Genomic DNA, 17,617 nt, shown 5'->3' with positions numbered 1-17,617 from the left:
ATAACCAAGCCTCGCCTCAAGAATGGGAGGCCGTTTAGACCCTTACTGGTGTGCTCTTCATCTGGAGCTCACAAACTGCTCTTTTTATTTCGTTCTCTGCCCACACTTCTCCCCTCCCCCACAAAAAGCAGCCAAGCCAAATATAGATTGTTCACAAGCATGACAAAAGGGTGATTTAATTACGATGCGGGCGATACCTAGGATGGGGCAACTGCAGGAGGCCTGCAGCTCAGAGCAGATGCCAGGGAGGGAGGCCCGGGTGCCTCACCCACGAGTGCTCCGCTGAGCCTTACTGGGGAGTCTGTGGGTCTCAGCCTTAAACTGGTGGTTATTGCTGGCTTTGTCATCAAAGCTTTCTGTCCTGTGTCATGCTCAAAATCTAATTTTCATGGCAACAGCCCTGCAGTGGGTGACGCCTCATCTCCTGGATTTGCAGTTCCGCGTAAGTGGCAGGGCCCTGGTTTGGTCTTCTCATTCTCACTCACTCTCTCTTTCTCTGACTGGCATACCTTTCAGCTGACATAATCTTTCTAGCCACTAAATTCTTTATTTCCTTCGGAAACAGAGTTCCACTGGCACACACACACACATGCAGGGAAAATCACTCCATCTTCAGTGTGTGGCCTCCCGTTAATGAACAAAAAATTTAAAAGAAAAAAAAAATTTTTTTTAACTAGCTAACAAAATTAGGGGACATATTTTTGCCAGTCTGATTAATCTGACCCATCAATTAAATCATAATTGTCTTTGATTGCCATCCTCGCTCAGCCCCATGCTTAAGGGCTGTTAAAGTATGTATTTAAAAATAAAATCAAGCAAGTGAAAACAATACGAGACAGGGGAAGAAACAATCAACCTTTTAAAAGAATTTTAGCTCCACGAAAACTGCCAAGCATAAGTGAAAAACAGGTACCCCTCAATGTCTAGCACAAAGATAATAAATATTCGGTCACTGACAGACTCAAAGAATAAGGAGAAGACGAATTATTTCAAAGTAACGAACACAGTATTACAAATGTCCTCAATAGCCTTGTCAATGAGTTAAAATAGTCACACAACTATATTATCAGACAGGACAGTGTCCTTCAGACGTTATCACTCACTAACTTCACATACAGTTATGCCCTTGAAAAACCTCAGCACAACAGGGCAAGTAAGAAAAAGTGGGACATATTAAAATGCCTTAAAGCCCGCCACACCACATTTTCCTTTCACGAAGCTGGAGACTTCCTTGAGTCTCAGGCTAGTCTACTTAGCATGGCAGATCTCGGCCAAAATCAACTCGCCAACCCTGTTAACTGAGCTGCACGTTCAAATCCCTGCACTGGAAAATGTTCCCACAGATCACAGCCCCAGGACTGCACCTGGCCTCTGGTCCAGAATCTGTGACCAAATGCCCTCCATAATGTGACGGGTTTCCAGTCCCTGACCTGAGTCAGAGGTGCTTTATGATCACATGTGACCCGGCTGCCTACAGCGGAAGGATGAGTAACAGTGAAGCGAGCAGGACAGCTTACATCACTGCAGGTGGTGCTTTTTTAATGTGTTTCTATTCAACTCCATTTACCCCACTGGAATCTATCATCTCTGAGCTTCCACTTAGTCTGAAGTGACACCGCTAACTGCCTCTGGGAGGTGAGGCTCTGTCACGTGTCCATGTGCTGTTCCAAAAATTTCCACGGACGTGTCCGTTCTCTAGGAGAAGGAAAATCAACCCTTTGTTTTCAGGGGTAACGTCAATCGGGAGCTGGAATTTTAACCTTTTTCCCAGTAACTGCTTCTAAGATGAATAAGCAGCTCACAACTCTCTCAACAGCTGAGAGTACAGCTGGTGGTTACCTGGAAAGATCTCGTGATTATTTTGGCTGATACTGTTGTGGCGACAACAGTGAAGCAGGAAGGATTTTCTCTACGATCTAGACCTCAGGCCTTTAGAGGAGCCAGGAACAAAGCCAGCCATCTTTGACTCCAGGAGGGCAGCTGGGGGGCAGCCATCTTTGACTCCAGGAGGGCAGCTGGCCTGACCCCCAAGTCCTGGCCAGCGGGCGGGATGGCACGGGGAGCTGCCTACCTGTGACCCCATCTACCTGGATACAGAGAAAACCCAGCCAAGGGCGGAGGGCACACAAATATTGACTGTAGGCGAAGGCATGTCAAGTGACCCTCGGTGGAATTCTGAGCCACTGAAAACATAGTTGAGATAGGTTTTGAAAACACCTGGGAACTTGTGCTTCTGGCATCACCGTGAAGGTGAATGAACTCAGATGCCCCTGGGATCCGAGGGGAGAGGCCAGCAGCAGGCTACGAGCCCACCTGTACAATGAGAAGCCCTGGACGTTGCTAGAGCATTAAATCATCATTAACTCAAAACACACAGGAGGGAAATCACAAGGCGGCACAGACTTCTGCCAAGGTGAGAAGAGTGACTGCTCCTGAAAATCGATTTGGAAACGCCCTCAGAAGTACAGGCTGATGTACTGCCTCGAGCGAACTACAAAAAATCAGAACAACCCTCCCACCCCAACGCAACCGTCATAACCCCCAAAGTCTTATCAACTGCCTCTAAGATGCTGTCAGTAAGTACACAGGGCTCCCCATACCCACTGAACAAACCACTTCAGAATAAAACTCTTATATTCCTCAAGTAGCAAATTCCCATCATTCTGTTCCTGCCTTCATTCGATATCTTTAAGTTATATTCCACAGTGGTAAGAGAATGTCCTAAATGTGGTGCTTTCTAAAATCAACATTTAGTTGCACTACAAGACTCCCCCCACACGCAAGAAAAGCCTTTTTAAATTAAAAAAAAACAAAAACAAAAACCTGCAACAACTGTACATGAGAATCATTCCCACTGCTTTTCTTCTGTCTAAATAGAAAGCATTTCCTTTTCCTGCCTTCTTAAAAATTTCACCATCATCTTCCTCAAATTCCCATGGGAATGAAAGTTCACCTCCTCCTCCTCACAGACATTTAGAAAAGGCGGGGGGGGGGGGGGGGGAGGGGGCACTACCACATAAGTCCTTTAAACTCCCTCTTATAGTTTAGTTGCTTGCTTTTTCTTTGATGGGCACAATCTAACTTGAACACATGTAAACAACATACTTCACAATGTGAAATAAAGAGTAACTCGGATTTGACTACAGGCTTGGCTATTTCACCTTGCTGATACCTTTTCGCCATCATTCAACATTAGGAACGCTTTTTTGAATGTAACCTGGCTCGTTAATATAAAGGTGTGACGTGCACTCCAATCCATTTTAGCAACACACAGACATACACGAACTAGTTAACAGTTCATGACTCATCATCAAATGAGACAGTAAAGAAACAAAAGTCACGTGTTAATCGTAACGCACATCCATACGTATGAGTAGTAAGGGTGGGAAAATGATAACAAAACCTAAAAGGAAACCAGTTGAATATGTTCTGGGCTTAAACTTTTGCTCTGTCCAATCAAAAATAACAATAACAATAATAATAAATGCATTTAGAATAAGTCATGTAAGTCAAACACTAAGGGGAAGAAAGATTTCTATCACTACCAACCAAAACTTCAGATATAAACCACAAATCATTCTCCAAGCAAACCATTTCATGACCTAAGATGTTATTTCATCTGAGGCCAAGTACAGCTGGTGTCTCCCTCTTCTCCAGTGAGATTGTTAAGTCGGAAATACTCAGAGAAAACAGAGATCCAAAACAAAACAGGAAGAAAAACGTAACTGTTTCCTCCCCAACCAGTGATTTCTAAATCAGAGAACAACATTCACAGAACTTAAGTGGTCGACATTTTCCATTATTTCCAAAAAGAAAACAAGAGTATCCATTGTGCTCTCATCTTCGGAATCAAAAGTGTACGTTTTTCTAAATAGCCAAGACAGAGATAAGAAAGCTGAGAGCAGAGAATCAGGAGAATTCAGACCACAGTTCTTTTCACGTTTCATTTTTTTGCTGCCATCCTGTCTATGCATACGGAGAGCAAAGCTGATCAACTACAGCGAACTCTGAACACCAAAAAGAAGTAATTTACAAAGGGAAATCTTGCGCTAGAATAATGCCACCGATACAAAAAGTACTACATCAAAAGCAAACTCTGTGCCAACAGTAGATGTTATGCATTCATATAATAAAAGCAGACAGTGGAGTCTTTGTCCTTACCTATAGCTGTCCTCAAGGCTCATGAAAAGCAAGCCACCTCTCCTGCCGGAAAGCGCCTGGGGGGCTAGCGCTGCAGTCACAGTTGGGACTCTGCCTCCTCGACCCTTGGGCTCCCAGCCCCAGCTTCCTTCCCGGTTTTGAAGCGCTGCCCCCTCACACCTCTGCCGATCCTCGGGAACCACCACCAGCAAGTTTTAACACAACTGAGGAGGAATGCCCCGAGCTGGCTACTTATAATGATGATTCACTTCAATGACAGCTAGAAAGAAATGCTTGTTGCTGGAAAAGGAGTTGAGTCAACTCCACCCCTACCATAAGGATTAAGTAACTCCACGCAGCTCAGCAATTAGCTGAAACAAGCCGCCAGGTGCCCTAACGTGAGGATACCCGCAGCGCTGCTTCTCCCAGTGGCAGTTCTCAGCGGGCAGGGGGAGGAACCCAGGGCTACCAAACAGGATGGGCAATAGCCAGCGTGCACACGGTTTCGTGAATAACTGTAACTTGGGCTAGACTGTTTGCTCATTTAAAGCTGTTTCCGAGTTTTCTGGGAAGACAGGCAGTAGAGGTCCGTCCTTCACCTTTTACAGTGAACTCGGCTTCTCTCCAGTTCCTGCGTGGGAGGCTGCACACCAAGCAGGCTGACAGCACAACCTGCTGCCAGCCCTACCTGCCCACCAAGAACTGAACGTCTTCGGGGGGGAGGGGGGGGAAGCAGGGCAGAATAAAGGTAACTATGATGCAAACGACAACACCAAACAGAACTGACAGGTTGGGGGCATTTGGTGTCATGAGAGACAGCACCACTCTGTAAATCCACCATCTCTGGTGTGCAAGCCCAATGAACTCATTGGGTGCCCTACGGCACAGGTCGAGGGCAGAGTGAGGTTGGCAGAGCTCACCTGGATACTCTTCAGCACTGTGTCCTCCTTAAGGGGTACAGCTCAGCCACCTGACCACCCTTTACTGAACTCCCGAGGCCAAGTAAGACGTGTCTTCTTTCCCTGGCTAGTGACCGGCACCAGTTACAACTCTTGGCTCTTACCTGAAGCAAGTCAACTCCCACTCTACAACCCCTGCAGGTGCGGCTGCAACAGGAAGTGCTCCCACTTGTAGCAAAAAGCTAACCTTCCACATGATCCCAAATGTTCCTGGAATGTCAGCTGAGAAACGATAATCTAGGCTTTCAAGTTCCCACAGGTGTAGGAAGGCTGGGATTCCCAGAGGTGCTGGGACGACAAAACAGGTCACCAGGGCAGCCAGTGACCTCTAGTGGCTGGAAGGGTCACTGAAGGCTTGCTGGAGAAAGTCCACACCTGGTTATCCAGAAACCCTGTCCCCAAACACACCCTCAGAGACGCAGGCCGACAGGTCCAGCCATTTTCTGTAGAACTTTCTAAACAACGAGAGGAATACCCCGAGTTTTTAGTACTGAGCAGGCGAGGACATACAAGTGCAAAACAGTGTAACTTAAGAGCAGGAACTCTACCTTCCTTGACTAAAATTAGTAACTAAAATTATAAAATTAAGAGGTTTTACATTCACACACTGACTGGGAGGTTAAAATAAGAACCACAATATAGTATATAAAAATATACCTAAACAAGCTGAATAACAATTTTCCTGATGCCTTAAAGATAAAAGGCACCTATACTTCCCATGAAATATTACCCAACTGTTACGGGCTGAATCGTCCACCCACAAATTCTTATATTGAAGTCCTAACCCCAGTACCGCAGAATGTGACTATGTTTGGAGGCTCTAAAGAGGTAACTGAGCTAAAATGAGGTCATTAGCATGGGTCCTGACCCAGTGTGACTGGTGTCCTTATAACAGAAAACTTGGACAGACAGGTACAGCAGGAAGACAATGTGAAGGGACAGGGAAGAGACAAGGTGGCCATCTGCAAGCCAAGGAGAGAGACCTCAGAGCAAACCAACCCTGCTGACACCTTGATCTCAGACTTTCAGCCTGCAGAACAGTGAGACAATAAATTTCTGTTGTTTAAGCCACTCAGTCCGTGGCACTCTGTTATGGCAGCCCCAGCAAACTAATACCCTAATTAAGTGATGATTGCATTCCAAGTATTCATGCAAAAAAATGAAGATGGAATTCAGATTTCTGATTAACGACCATTCTCCTTTTAGTGTGTTTACTCCCTCCCTGTCCACAGAGGCTCTGCCTTGAAAAATGCGTAGAAAAACCTTATTCTGGATGAAGCGGGCAAAAAGCCTACACACCCTTCAGACTCCACTTTTGCCTCCTCGATTTAGTCAGGCTCAACGACGAAGTGGTCTCCATCCACATCTTACTTACTCCCCAACGGACAATCAGCTTCTGCCCAGTCTCCACTAACAATGCAACCAAACCTCGGCAACTACAATCCTAGCGCTGAATTAGGAAAGGCTAACAATGAAGGAAATGCTAGAAGTCTCTTTAGTTCAAGCCCCTCTGTCTAGAGAAGGAAGTGAGGACCCAGCCAGAGCAGCACCAGGATCTCGGAATAAACGCTGAAGGAGATCCAACCCAGACGCGCAGTCCTAATCCAGCGTTACTAACCCTGCTTCTGCTACACTATTCACTGAGGATAGCCTGAGATGATCAAATCTCTCCAGTCCCACAAAGAAAAACCGCTGCTCCCCGGAGCAGCTATAGTAAAGACAGACAAGGAGGCAGACGCTGGATGACAGATGGAGTATGACCAAGGTCAGAGACTAAGGCTACAGGCTTTCTTAACCGGGGCTCCCCTGACATTTGGGGTGAGGTAACTCTCCACTGCAGGAAGCTGTTCTGTGCGTCGTAGGGTGTTTAACAGCATCCCTGGCCTCTACGCACTAGATGGAAGCTCTCCCCGGTGTGACAGCCAAAAATACCTCTAGACATAGCTAAGTGTGTCCTGGGAGGCAAAGTCATCCCTAGTTGAGAACCACTGGTTTAAAAGGACAGAACTCTGTGCAGAGCGAAGGAGTTGGTGGCCTTGGAGAAGCAGGGGGAAGTAGCATCTGAGGTGATACGGAGGAATAAAAGGACAAGTGCTGCTGTAGACACACCAGGAAAAAGGCAGAGGGAAGGCAGGGTGTAGTATTTCCCCAACTGAAGGTCTTCTTTGTGTTTTATTGTTTTGTTTTTTCCAAAGAAGCAGAGGACTGGGTCATAAGCTGAGGGTAAGGGGATTAGAGGTTGAGTTGGGAATATCCAAGTCTGGGACCACCGGAGAGCAGAAAGGGTGCAGAGCTGGGCTGAGTCAAGGATGTCTGAGGGAAGACAATACCATAAACAGAGTGGCCCCAGCAGGCACAAAACTGAAGGCTCCGAATGCAGTCAGAGGATCCAGGAAGAAGGTGTGGAGGCTGGCTAGATGAACGTAACTGGAGCTCCTCAAGGGTTATGGACACAGTGCCGCAGATGTGCTGTAGTTTCCAAGGTCACTGTGGTCAGCAGTGGCGCGTAACCCAGCATCAGCTGAAGCTGAAAACGAGGAAACCAGCTAGAATCTGCTGCAGTAGAAAGCCTAAAGAAGGAGTATCACTGAAAAAGAAATAAAGAGCCTACTGACAATCTAGAGGGCTAAATAAACTCATCCCCTTTGACTTAATTCCAATCCACGGAATCTTTGCCAAGGAAATAATCAGGGGTGTAAGTTGAGCGTCAAGAAGTTCATTACAAAAATAAAAACACTAAGCAACCTTAATGTCCAACCACAGAGAAAATAAATTACAGATATCTATACGCTCACGTCCTCAAGGAATATTTTAAGACATGGGAAAACATTCACAGTATAATGTTTAAAAATGTGAGCTATAAAACTATGTATGACATAGCCCAATTTAGAAACTGTACATATTTACACGTACACATTTTTAAAGCACCTGAGTCAGTCTCCACCAAGGTAATAGAAGTCATTATGAGATTTCCAAGGTTAAAAAAAAAAAATCACAAGAAAATGGGATTGCAGTCATGGAGAAGGTGGTGCAACAGAAGGAGTGGTCAGAGAGGAAAGGAGGGGAACCAGGAGCCAAGAAAGACAAGGGTCAAGGGCTACATAAGGTTAAAGGGGAGTGTGCTGAGCAAATCAGGCCTCTCTGGATTTGATGAACAGGAAGGTGCTGGTTATCTTAAGACAGATGCATGAGTTTCACAGTGTTGGCAGAATGCAGTTAGCAAAGGGAGTGGAAGGGACGGCAGCCTTTCTCGGAATTCCCCACAGTCCTTATTGACAAGGAGAGGCCACGGAAGGCACGCCTGTGAATGACCAGGTGTGGGTCTACCAGAAGTCTGCCAAGAGGAAAGGCTGCTTCCATCCCTTGGCATTTATTTTTTTTAATTTAAAATTTGAAATAATGTTAAAACTTCATGGCAATTTTTTAATACTATATTACTTACACAATTAAATGCATAACCTTCATATGGCTCCTAGCACTTCTGATATATTACCCCCAAATTTTGCTCACTATCGCTTACTATACTTAGAAGACTGGGATGGTTTATAAGATGGGATTTTATGAACCACCACAAAGGGTCACCTTGGATCAGTATGTTCCAATGGAAAGGAGAGGAAATACATAAAAGGTAATTAAATTTTAAGTTCACATAAGCAAAAAGAATAAAAAAAAAGTATCAAGACTGACTTCCTTCAAAACAAGATCCTATTAAGAACAGAAAACCTGAATTTCAGAGTAGCATTCCAAAGACTTCAGAGTTTCTATTTTGTTTGCTTTTGGTTTTAATCTTAGGAGGATTTGTCAATTACTGAGATCATCTAGAGATTTATTTTCCCCCATAAAAGCCAGTATAAATTTACCCATACTCTGCAGCCTTTGGATATTACTCAGCCATAAAATGAAACGAAACTGAGTTATTTGTACTGAGGTGGATGGACCTAGAGTCTGTCATACAGAGTGAAGTAAGTCAGAAAGAGAAAAACAAATACCGTATGCTAACACATATATATGGAATCTAAAAAAAAAAAAAAAAAGGTTCTGAAGAACCTAGGGGCAGGACAGGAATAAAGACGCAGACGTAGAGAATGGACTTGACACAGGGAGGAGGAAGGGTAAGCTGGGACAAAGTGAGAGAGTGGCACTGACATATATACACTACCAAATGTAAAATGGATAGCTAGTGGGAAGCAGCCGCATAGCACAGAGAGATCAGCTTGGTGCTTTGTGACCACCTAGAGGGGTGGGATAGGGAGGGTGGGAGGGAGATGCAAAAGGGAAGGGATATGGGGATATATGTATACGTATAGCTGATTCACTTTGTTATACAGCAGAAACTAACACAACAATGTAAAGCAATTATACTCCAATAAAGGTGTTAAAAAAAAATAAAAACATGCTTCTAAAAATAATATTACAAGTTTTCATAAAATGTTCACTGTAAAATATTTGTTAAAAAGCTTCATTTTAAACAATATTATAGCATTATTCCAAATACATAAACTATTTCCATATGCACATATAAATACAGCCAAAGGACTAAAAGGAAATAAAATGGTAACCAACGATCTCTCTCGGGCTATTCAGATTACAGGTGGATATTGCTTTATACTTCATCTTTTCCAATGTCTAATTCTTTTATAATCAGGGAAAAAAAGAATTATTTAAAAATTGCTAAGAATATACTATCACTTATTTATAAAGAATGAGTAACCAAATGAAGACTCCAAACGCTGGGGGAGAAAAAAAAAACCAAGTTTCTGTTTTGTTCAAATCCAGCTACAGTTAGAAGAGAAACTAGGACACTTGGAGGGGGAGGAATAAATTGAACCAAACAAGGATGACACGACACAGGCAAAAATCTTTACATAACACAGGCAAGGTTTGGTGATTAAAACACAGTCTTGAATTTCCTCACAAGGTCTTAAATCCTCCTAACTTGGATTAGCCTTTTCTTCCAAAGCCTTACAAAAAAAGGCTGATGTGGGTTTACATGCTTCACAGGTTAATGCTGTGAAGCAAGCATTAACACAATTAATTAACCATTAACACAAGCAATCAAGTTGCTAGTGACTTTATCAAAACATCTGAAAAGAAAATTGTCTCATCGAGAAGGGGGAAAGGTCTCTTGAATCTTTAAACATCACTCAGTAAGCATCATATCCTGCTTCTACTCTGCTCAAGGCATTAGCCAGGACCCAGTGATTTGCCTTCTCCAAGCATTTATAACCTGACAGCTTACAGACACAGCTGCCCAATTCATGAAGCGCTTGTGGTTCCTAATGTTCATTATTTTAGGGCAGTTACTTAGGAACCTGAACACATTTTCACATGGAAGAAATACCTCATCCTTTGTGATATGGTCCAGGTCCTTTGCCGTAAAGACCATCTAAATGCAAATGACTCCCCTCAAAAACCTATGCAACCCTGATCTCTCTCTTGAGCTCCATTCTCAGTTACCATCATCTCCTTCACATGTCCACTCGGAGGGCGAAGAGACCTAATGAGCTTCTGATTCAGCCTCCACATCTGTTCCTAGCTAACCCTTCACATCTCGGTGGCCACCATCCAGCCAGCTGCTCAAGCCAAAATTTCCTTGATTCTGTTCTTCTCTGTGTCTCTCACACACCAGTCCATTGGCAGGCCCTAAGGACGCAATGGCCAAAATAAATCCCCAACCATGCCCTTCTCTCCATCCTGGGTGTTAGTTACCACCCAGGTGTTCAAGCCATCCTCTCTCACACAGGCTACTGCAACCGCCTCCAAACTGGCCTCAAGGGCCACTCTTCCCTGCAACAGACAGTCACACCAAGCCACTCCCCTGTCTGTCTGGCAGCTCTCTTTGCTGGCTTTCCACAACCTTAGGCATAAAATGCAAATTCCTCACAGTGGCCCACAAAGCCCTCAAGAGCCATGGCTCCCGCCTGCTACGTTCCTCTCTGAAGCCCCACTGGCCATATTGCTCTTCCTCAATCTCTGAAAAAACTCACTTCCACGTGAGGCCTTGCATCACATTGGCTGTGCCTCTTTCTGAAGGCTCTTCCCCTAGGTGTTCAGGCTGGTTCTCATCTTCTGATTAAGGTGAAGTGAGAGTCTTTATGCTGAAAGAAGCATCAACTGGTACCACGCTTTGGGAAAGCAAACTGGTAATACATACCAAAGTACTTAAATCCTAACATTCTTTGATTCAGTAATTCCATTTCCAGGGAGGTATAGAACTTAATCCAACTTAAAAATTTTTGCACAGACACTCACTGCACCTTTCTTCTCTTATATGAGAAATGAGAAATGAGAAATTTAAACAGGACAGAAATGATTAAGATATTGCACATTGAGAAACTGGAATGCTGTATACCACATATGGGGATGTTAAGCGACCAAAAAAAAGGCTATAATGTCTACCTACATTATGATGCTAATTGTGTAAAAATACACATTCCCTACCAAAAAACAACTAAAAGGAAAATGCCAAAATATTAAGAGTGATGTTCTTTCTGTTGCTGGTAACTTTTTCCTTCTGATTTCTTTTTTCAGATTGAGAAAAATGTGTATGCGTAACTTTCACAATTATAGGGAGAATACCCCTTATTTTTAACAAAGAAATAATGCTATATAAACAGTTGTTAGCTTTCCAAGAAACCACAGAAAAGGCATATTTAAAAGCACACTGTTAAAATGGAAAGCTTCTATATAAGATATACAATATTTCAAAAACATGTGTAACATATCACAGATATGGAGTTAAACCCCCTATTCTTCAAAGACTTCTTACAAATCAATGAAAAAATTAACAACCTTAAGGAAAAATGGAGTAGGACTGCAAATTAGCACTGAATAAAAGAGGAAATACAAACATATGAAGAGACACTAGACCTCACTGATTAAAGACATAAAATATTTCTACCTTCCATATTGGCAAAGATTAAATGATTGATAAAATGGAGTAACACTGAGGATGGGAAAAACTGGTACTCTCATCAACTAATGGAGCCAGGGAAACTAGCATAATACCTCGGAGGGCAATTCCTCAATATCGTTGAGCATCACACTGTATACGTTCATGTCCTTTCATCCAGAAATTCAACTGTAGGGATTTATTTACAGAAACACGCACACAAAGATACATCAACAGACACCACAGAGCTTTCAAAACATGGTGTTGGATGGCATCATGGATATATTAACCGGGAAGAAAAAAACATACTGCAATCTGGTACCTCTATCCTGATCCCATTTTTTGAAAATAGCAGCAGCTAACTTTGATGGAATTGTTACTACATGACAGGCACTGCTTTAAGCCCTTTAAGAGCATCACTTATTCTCATCTTAACAGTAACGTTTGGAGATAGGTACTGGTATTATCCCTGCTGTACAGATGAGAAAACTAAGGCTTAGAGAGATTAAATAGAAATTAGTATCCAGATGGCCCTCTGACCGCACATTCCTACCTCCCCCTCTTCCATCCAGACTAAATACCACATCCACAAAAGTTCTGGGGAAGGAGGAAAGACTACCATAACTTTTTTTTTTTTTTTTTGCCGCACCACGTGGCTTGCAGGATATCTTAGTTCCCCGACCCGGGATGGAACCCAGGCCCCCTGCAGTGGAAGCGCGGAGTCCTGGTCACTGGACCACCAGGGAAGTCCCCCAGAAAGACTATCACCAGTTGAACATAAATGGGATGGGTTGAATGGACAGAAAAACAAAACCAGAGCCACCGAGTGCGCAGGAGAGAGCCAAACCGGTGGAAATATTTCTGGGTGCCAGAAATTCAGGAGGCAATTGATACAAGGGACTGGAGAGACCCTGGGCAACAATCAGGGTGATTAATCAGGAAACTTCGCTTCCTCTAGCTTCTATGGTCACTGCCTTCTTCATGCAGGTGAAAGCAGGACTGTGGTCCTACGTCTGGAAAGGGCAGGTAGCTAAAGGGGGCCAGGAGGGACATGCGGCAGCCACATGTAAGAGGCCCCCTGCTGCCCATCCCACCAAGTCCTACCCAGGGCCTCAACCTGACACACACCAGGGCCAGGCTCCTCAGATGCAAACGGGGCCGACAGGACTCACAGATGCCAAGACCAACAGACAACCAAGAATCGTCAAACATGTGAAGAAAACCAGGCCATGAAACACCAGGGGCACGAGCTTGTATAGGGAGCACGCAAACAGAGTCGGAAAAAGAAGAAGAATTTTAAAGATGCATAAGTAATATCCTCACAAAATCCGACAGGGCATCGGGGTATCAAAACAAACACAGGCTGGTATGAGAAAGAAAAAGAATTAGAGGTCTAAGAGAAGGAACCAGGATTTGTAACTTCAGACCACAGTACGGTTCAGCTTGCTCCACAAGGAAAACTATGAAATGTGCTTAACACTTAACCACAGGTGGGATTTTTTCCCCGCTTCCTCCCAACCCACTGTCATCCACACCAATCTCCACTCAGCCCCTCTTGACTTGGAGAAGGAGTGCTTTCAACGGCTTCCCATTCAATGGCTGCATAATATGACATCATACAAATATTCCATAAAGCTAGCCATTTTTCAAGCAACGGGCATTTGTGTTTTCAAATCTTGCCACTATGATGGTACAATAAATAGCCTTTTACATATGCCTTTGTGTACAGACACTTTTTTAAAATTTTTTTATTTTTTAAAATATTTTATTTATTTGGTTGTGCTGGGTGTTAGTTGCGGCTGGCGGGCTCCTTAGTTGAAGCATGCAAACTCTTAGTTGCAGCATGCATGTGGGATCTAGGGATAGAACCCGGGCCCCCTGCATTGGAAGCTGGGAGTCTTAACCACCGCGTCACCAGGGAAGTCCCTAGACACTTTTACTTTTGGAAGACAGATAGGTATCCAGGAGAAAGGCTGCTAACGAGAAATGTTTCATTTCTCCTTAATGTTTGATTTTAATATGCATTACCAGTTTACTTTCCAAATAAAGCATGGTCATTCACATTTCTGTCAGTATTATGAGAATACCACTTCTACTACATCCTTGCTAGCAAGAAGTGTTTCTTCTCTCTCTTCTTTTTTTAACCAGTCTGATGAGTTTAAAGTAACTTCTCACTTTTGTTTTAATCTGCAATTCCCTAGCAAATATGGATTGCTTTTCACAGGCTTCCTGGCTCTCTGCATTTGCTCTCTGGGAATCGCATGTTTATATTGTTTGTCCATTTTCCCCGAGTCGTGTTTGTCTTGCCAATTCACAAGAGTTATAGACAGTAACCCCTTGTCTGTCATACATGTTATACATTCCCCTCCCCAACTGTCTAGCTTGCAGGTACTGAGTCTTGCTTAAGAAGTTCTCCCTCATTCTAAGATCATACAAGTCGTTTCTTATATGCCCTTGTAAATTTGAATTGCTTCTTTACATTTAAGGTTTTGAAGATTCTGTAATTTATGTCTGATTATACTATAAGATAGAGGCCCATCTCCCCCCACTCCATAAAGAGATGACTGTGCCAACACCATTGAATAACTCGTGCATTCTTTCCTCAACAGTACTGAACTGTCTATCTTATTGTGGATTAACTTCTCTTGCTTAAGGATACACAGTCCTGGATTCTCTGCTCTGTCCCACTGGACCATTTACGTAATCCTGTATCAGTAACACACTGATTTGATCACAGACTTTCTTATTAGCATATTGTGATCACTTGTCAACCAAGCTTGCCCTCCCTTCACTGGTTTTATTTTCCATATTTGAATGTGCTCTTCACAGGTATTATGCATTTATTTTTCTACATACACTTTAGGATTATTTCATATAGTTAAAAAAAAAAAAAGAAAACAAACAGGAAAAACCTACTGCTTTGGAAACTCTAAAGGGAATGGCAATAAATGTATTAATTTGGGGATAACTGATGTATATATGGTGTATATTTTTATTTCAAATCCTTCACTGAAAAGGATACAGGTACCATTCTTGGTCAATTTCTTCCTAGGTTATTTGCTGCTATTGAGAAAAGAAAGGCTTAACTTCCATTTCCAGGTGCTTGTTTTCAAAACAGAGAAACGATCATTTTTAGAGACTTATTTTTATCCAGCTACCATGACAATTTTTCCAATTGACTTTAGATTTTTTTCCCACCATAGGCTCTTGCATTTTCTAGACATGCAAACATTTCACTGTCTTAACAACATTTACTAGAACCTCTAAGACAATGTCAAATAATTGTAAAAGCAGACATCCTTTTATAATTCCTAATTTTAATTGAAACAGTGTTTTTTGCCTTTTAGAAAATATCTGTTGTTGGTTGGTTTGGGGGGGGGTAATAAATAGCCTTTAAGTAATTTACTTTTATTCCTATTGGTTTTATTTATTTATTTATTTGTTTGTTTGTTTGTTTGTTTTTGGCTGCATTGGGTCTTCGTTGCTGCGCACGGGCTTTCTCTAGTTGCGGTGAGCGGGGGCTACTCTTCGTTGCGGTGCACGGGCTTCTCATTGCGGTGGCTTCTCCTGTTGCGGAGCACAGGCTCTAGGCGTGCGGGCTTCAGTAGTTGTGGCTCGTGGGCTCACTAGTTGTGGCTCGCAGGCTCTAGAGCGCAGGCTCAGTAGTTGTGGCACACGGGCTTAGTTGCTCCGCAGCATTTTGGATTTTCCCGGACCAGGGCTCGAACCCATGTCCCCTGCATTGGCAGGCGGATTCTTAACCACTGTGCCACCACGGAAGCTCTTCCTATTGGTTTTTTAGATTATAATATATTAGGAATGGCTGCTTAAATTATCAAATGGCTCTTCAGCCTCTACTGACCTGGTCATAAACTCTTCTCCTTTAAAATGCTGGGGTACAAAAGTGGATGATGGTGATAAGCGTTCCTAACACTTAATCACACTAGCATTACTGGAATAAACTATTGAGTCTATTTGTCTAACAAATAGACAAGAGTCTCTTTGTTAATAAGTTATTTTGAATTTTTGCATTTGCTTTCATAAATACTGGTCTGTAACATTTTCTGTTTTCTAAGGTCAGATAAAACTCAGCTCGAAACCCATGGAATCCTAGTGCCTTTTTCAATAGTAATTTTAACCACCTTTCCTACCTCTTGTATATTAATTGGTCTTTTCACATTTTCCACGCTTCTTGAATCAATTCTAGTAAGTTGTATTTTACTGAGAAATCAACTCGACGTTTTCAAATGTGTTTCCAGAGGGCTACATGTAGCGTTTTCCTATACAGTCAGTTAATCCCTCCTGTGTCTCCTTTCTCATGCCTGTTAGCTATTTTTGCCTTCCCTTTACCTCAGTTAGGATGATGGGAGTTTAGTGTATTGGTCCTTTCAAATAAGCAGCTACTGGATTTACTTATCCTTTAAAATCTTATCTTCTCTTTTATTAATTCTAACTTTTATCTTTGTCACCTCTTAATTCTTCCTTCCTAGTTCTTTATTTTTGTTTATTTAGTTGGGTTTTTTTCCCCCCCAAATTTCCTATGATGCATATTCTTTTATTTTTCGTCTTCTTTAATAATGAAGGTAGCTTTCCCTTTCTAGGTGATATGTTCTACAATATTTAGAACGTTCATGAAGAACAAGAAAGAAAAATAGCTAAGATGAAAATTTTAAGAGCCACAATACAAGCAGGCAATGGAACTAATCCATTAGTTGACATTTGACGAGCAGAGGATTAATAAACCAGTGGAAGGAGGAGGAAGAGTCAGCACCATTTCCTTAACAGAGGCCAAGTTTAAACAAAATTCTATCATCTCCCTTACTGGCAGGTTTCCACCCTGCATTTCACATTTTGGGGAAAGTGATTCGATTCATATACAGGTTTTTAAAAAAAAAATTACGACCAGAATAAACGTTGCAGTCAGTATACATTTAGCCTAATATTAAAACTTCTACCTGTAGTCAGAACAATGTTCCAAATCTAGGGCACCACAAGATCCTGAATCAACAAAGATTTGTCATGATAGCGAACTTAAGTAATGCAAGAATGCGGCCTAACACATTTGAGCTGCATCTTCAGGACAGGTTGATACAAAACTCTCAGGTGATCAGAACTAATTATTCAGAACACACTCTGTGCCCAGGTTCAGCAATGTAAGAAGCGACCTGTCTGTGTGACTGCTTCAGACAGCAACTCTGAAAAATCAATGCCGAAGGGACAGAGAAAGTGTCTGGTTATCCAAGGGTGAGCGGCTCTGACCTAATTAGAAAAGTGTCTGAGGCCAGAAGCAAAGCAGCTACCATTTCCTTAATCCTCACTACAGGGAACTTTAGAAGACTTACAAGGTCCCAACATGGCTGGGGGAACTTGAAGATGACACTCAAATAAAACCACACTCATTTACGCTCTACTAATTCAAAATTATTTTTATGATCTGGAAAGAGTTTGGACTCGTATTTCAATTTTTAGACCGTAGGACAACAGGCAGAGAAGAAGGCTCAACCTACTTATGGGAACACATTTTAGAAGCTCTGACTCGTGTAAACGACCAATGTGCTGATAATTTATCTGTTGGTTAAAGCAAATACTTCTATTTGGGTTGCTACCCTAAGTCCTGGTAAGGACC

General features: G+C 42.7%; 1 protein-coding gene across 4 annotated transcripts in view; it reads right to left on the bottom strand.

Annotated features, from left to right (window-relative positions):
* NEDD4L (NEDD4 like E3 ubiquitin protein ligase) overlaps positions 1-17,617 on the bottom strand; it is a 338,047-nt gene that overhangs the window by 175,971 nt on the left and 144,459 nt on the right. The window contains exon 1 of one of the 4 annotated variants that reach the window (XM_068563773.1): positions 4,162-4,337. The exons of the other annotated variants lie outside the window; for them this stretch is intronic. Within the exon in view, the coding sequence (XP_068419874.1) occupies positions 4,162-4,184 (23 nt within the window). The 5' untranslated portion in view covers positions 4,185-4,337. Of the gene's footprint in view, positions 1-4,161; positions 4,338-17,617 lie in introns of those variants that run through there. 4 annotated transcript variants of the gene reach the window in all.

Source organism: Eschrichtius robustus, chromosome 14, assembly GCF_028021215.1.
Source record: "Eschrichtius robustus isolate mEscRob2 chromosome 14, mEscRob2.pri, whole genome shotgun sequence".
Taxonomy (NCBI): Eukaryota; Metazoa; Chordata; class Mammalia; order Artiodactyla; family Eschrichtiidae; genus Eschrichtius; species Eschrichtius robustus.
Note: the sequence above shows the minus strand (reverse complement) of the source record. Positions and strands in the feature narration are given on the sequence as shown.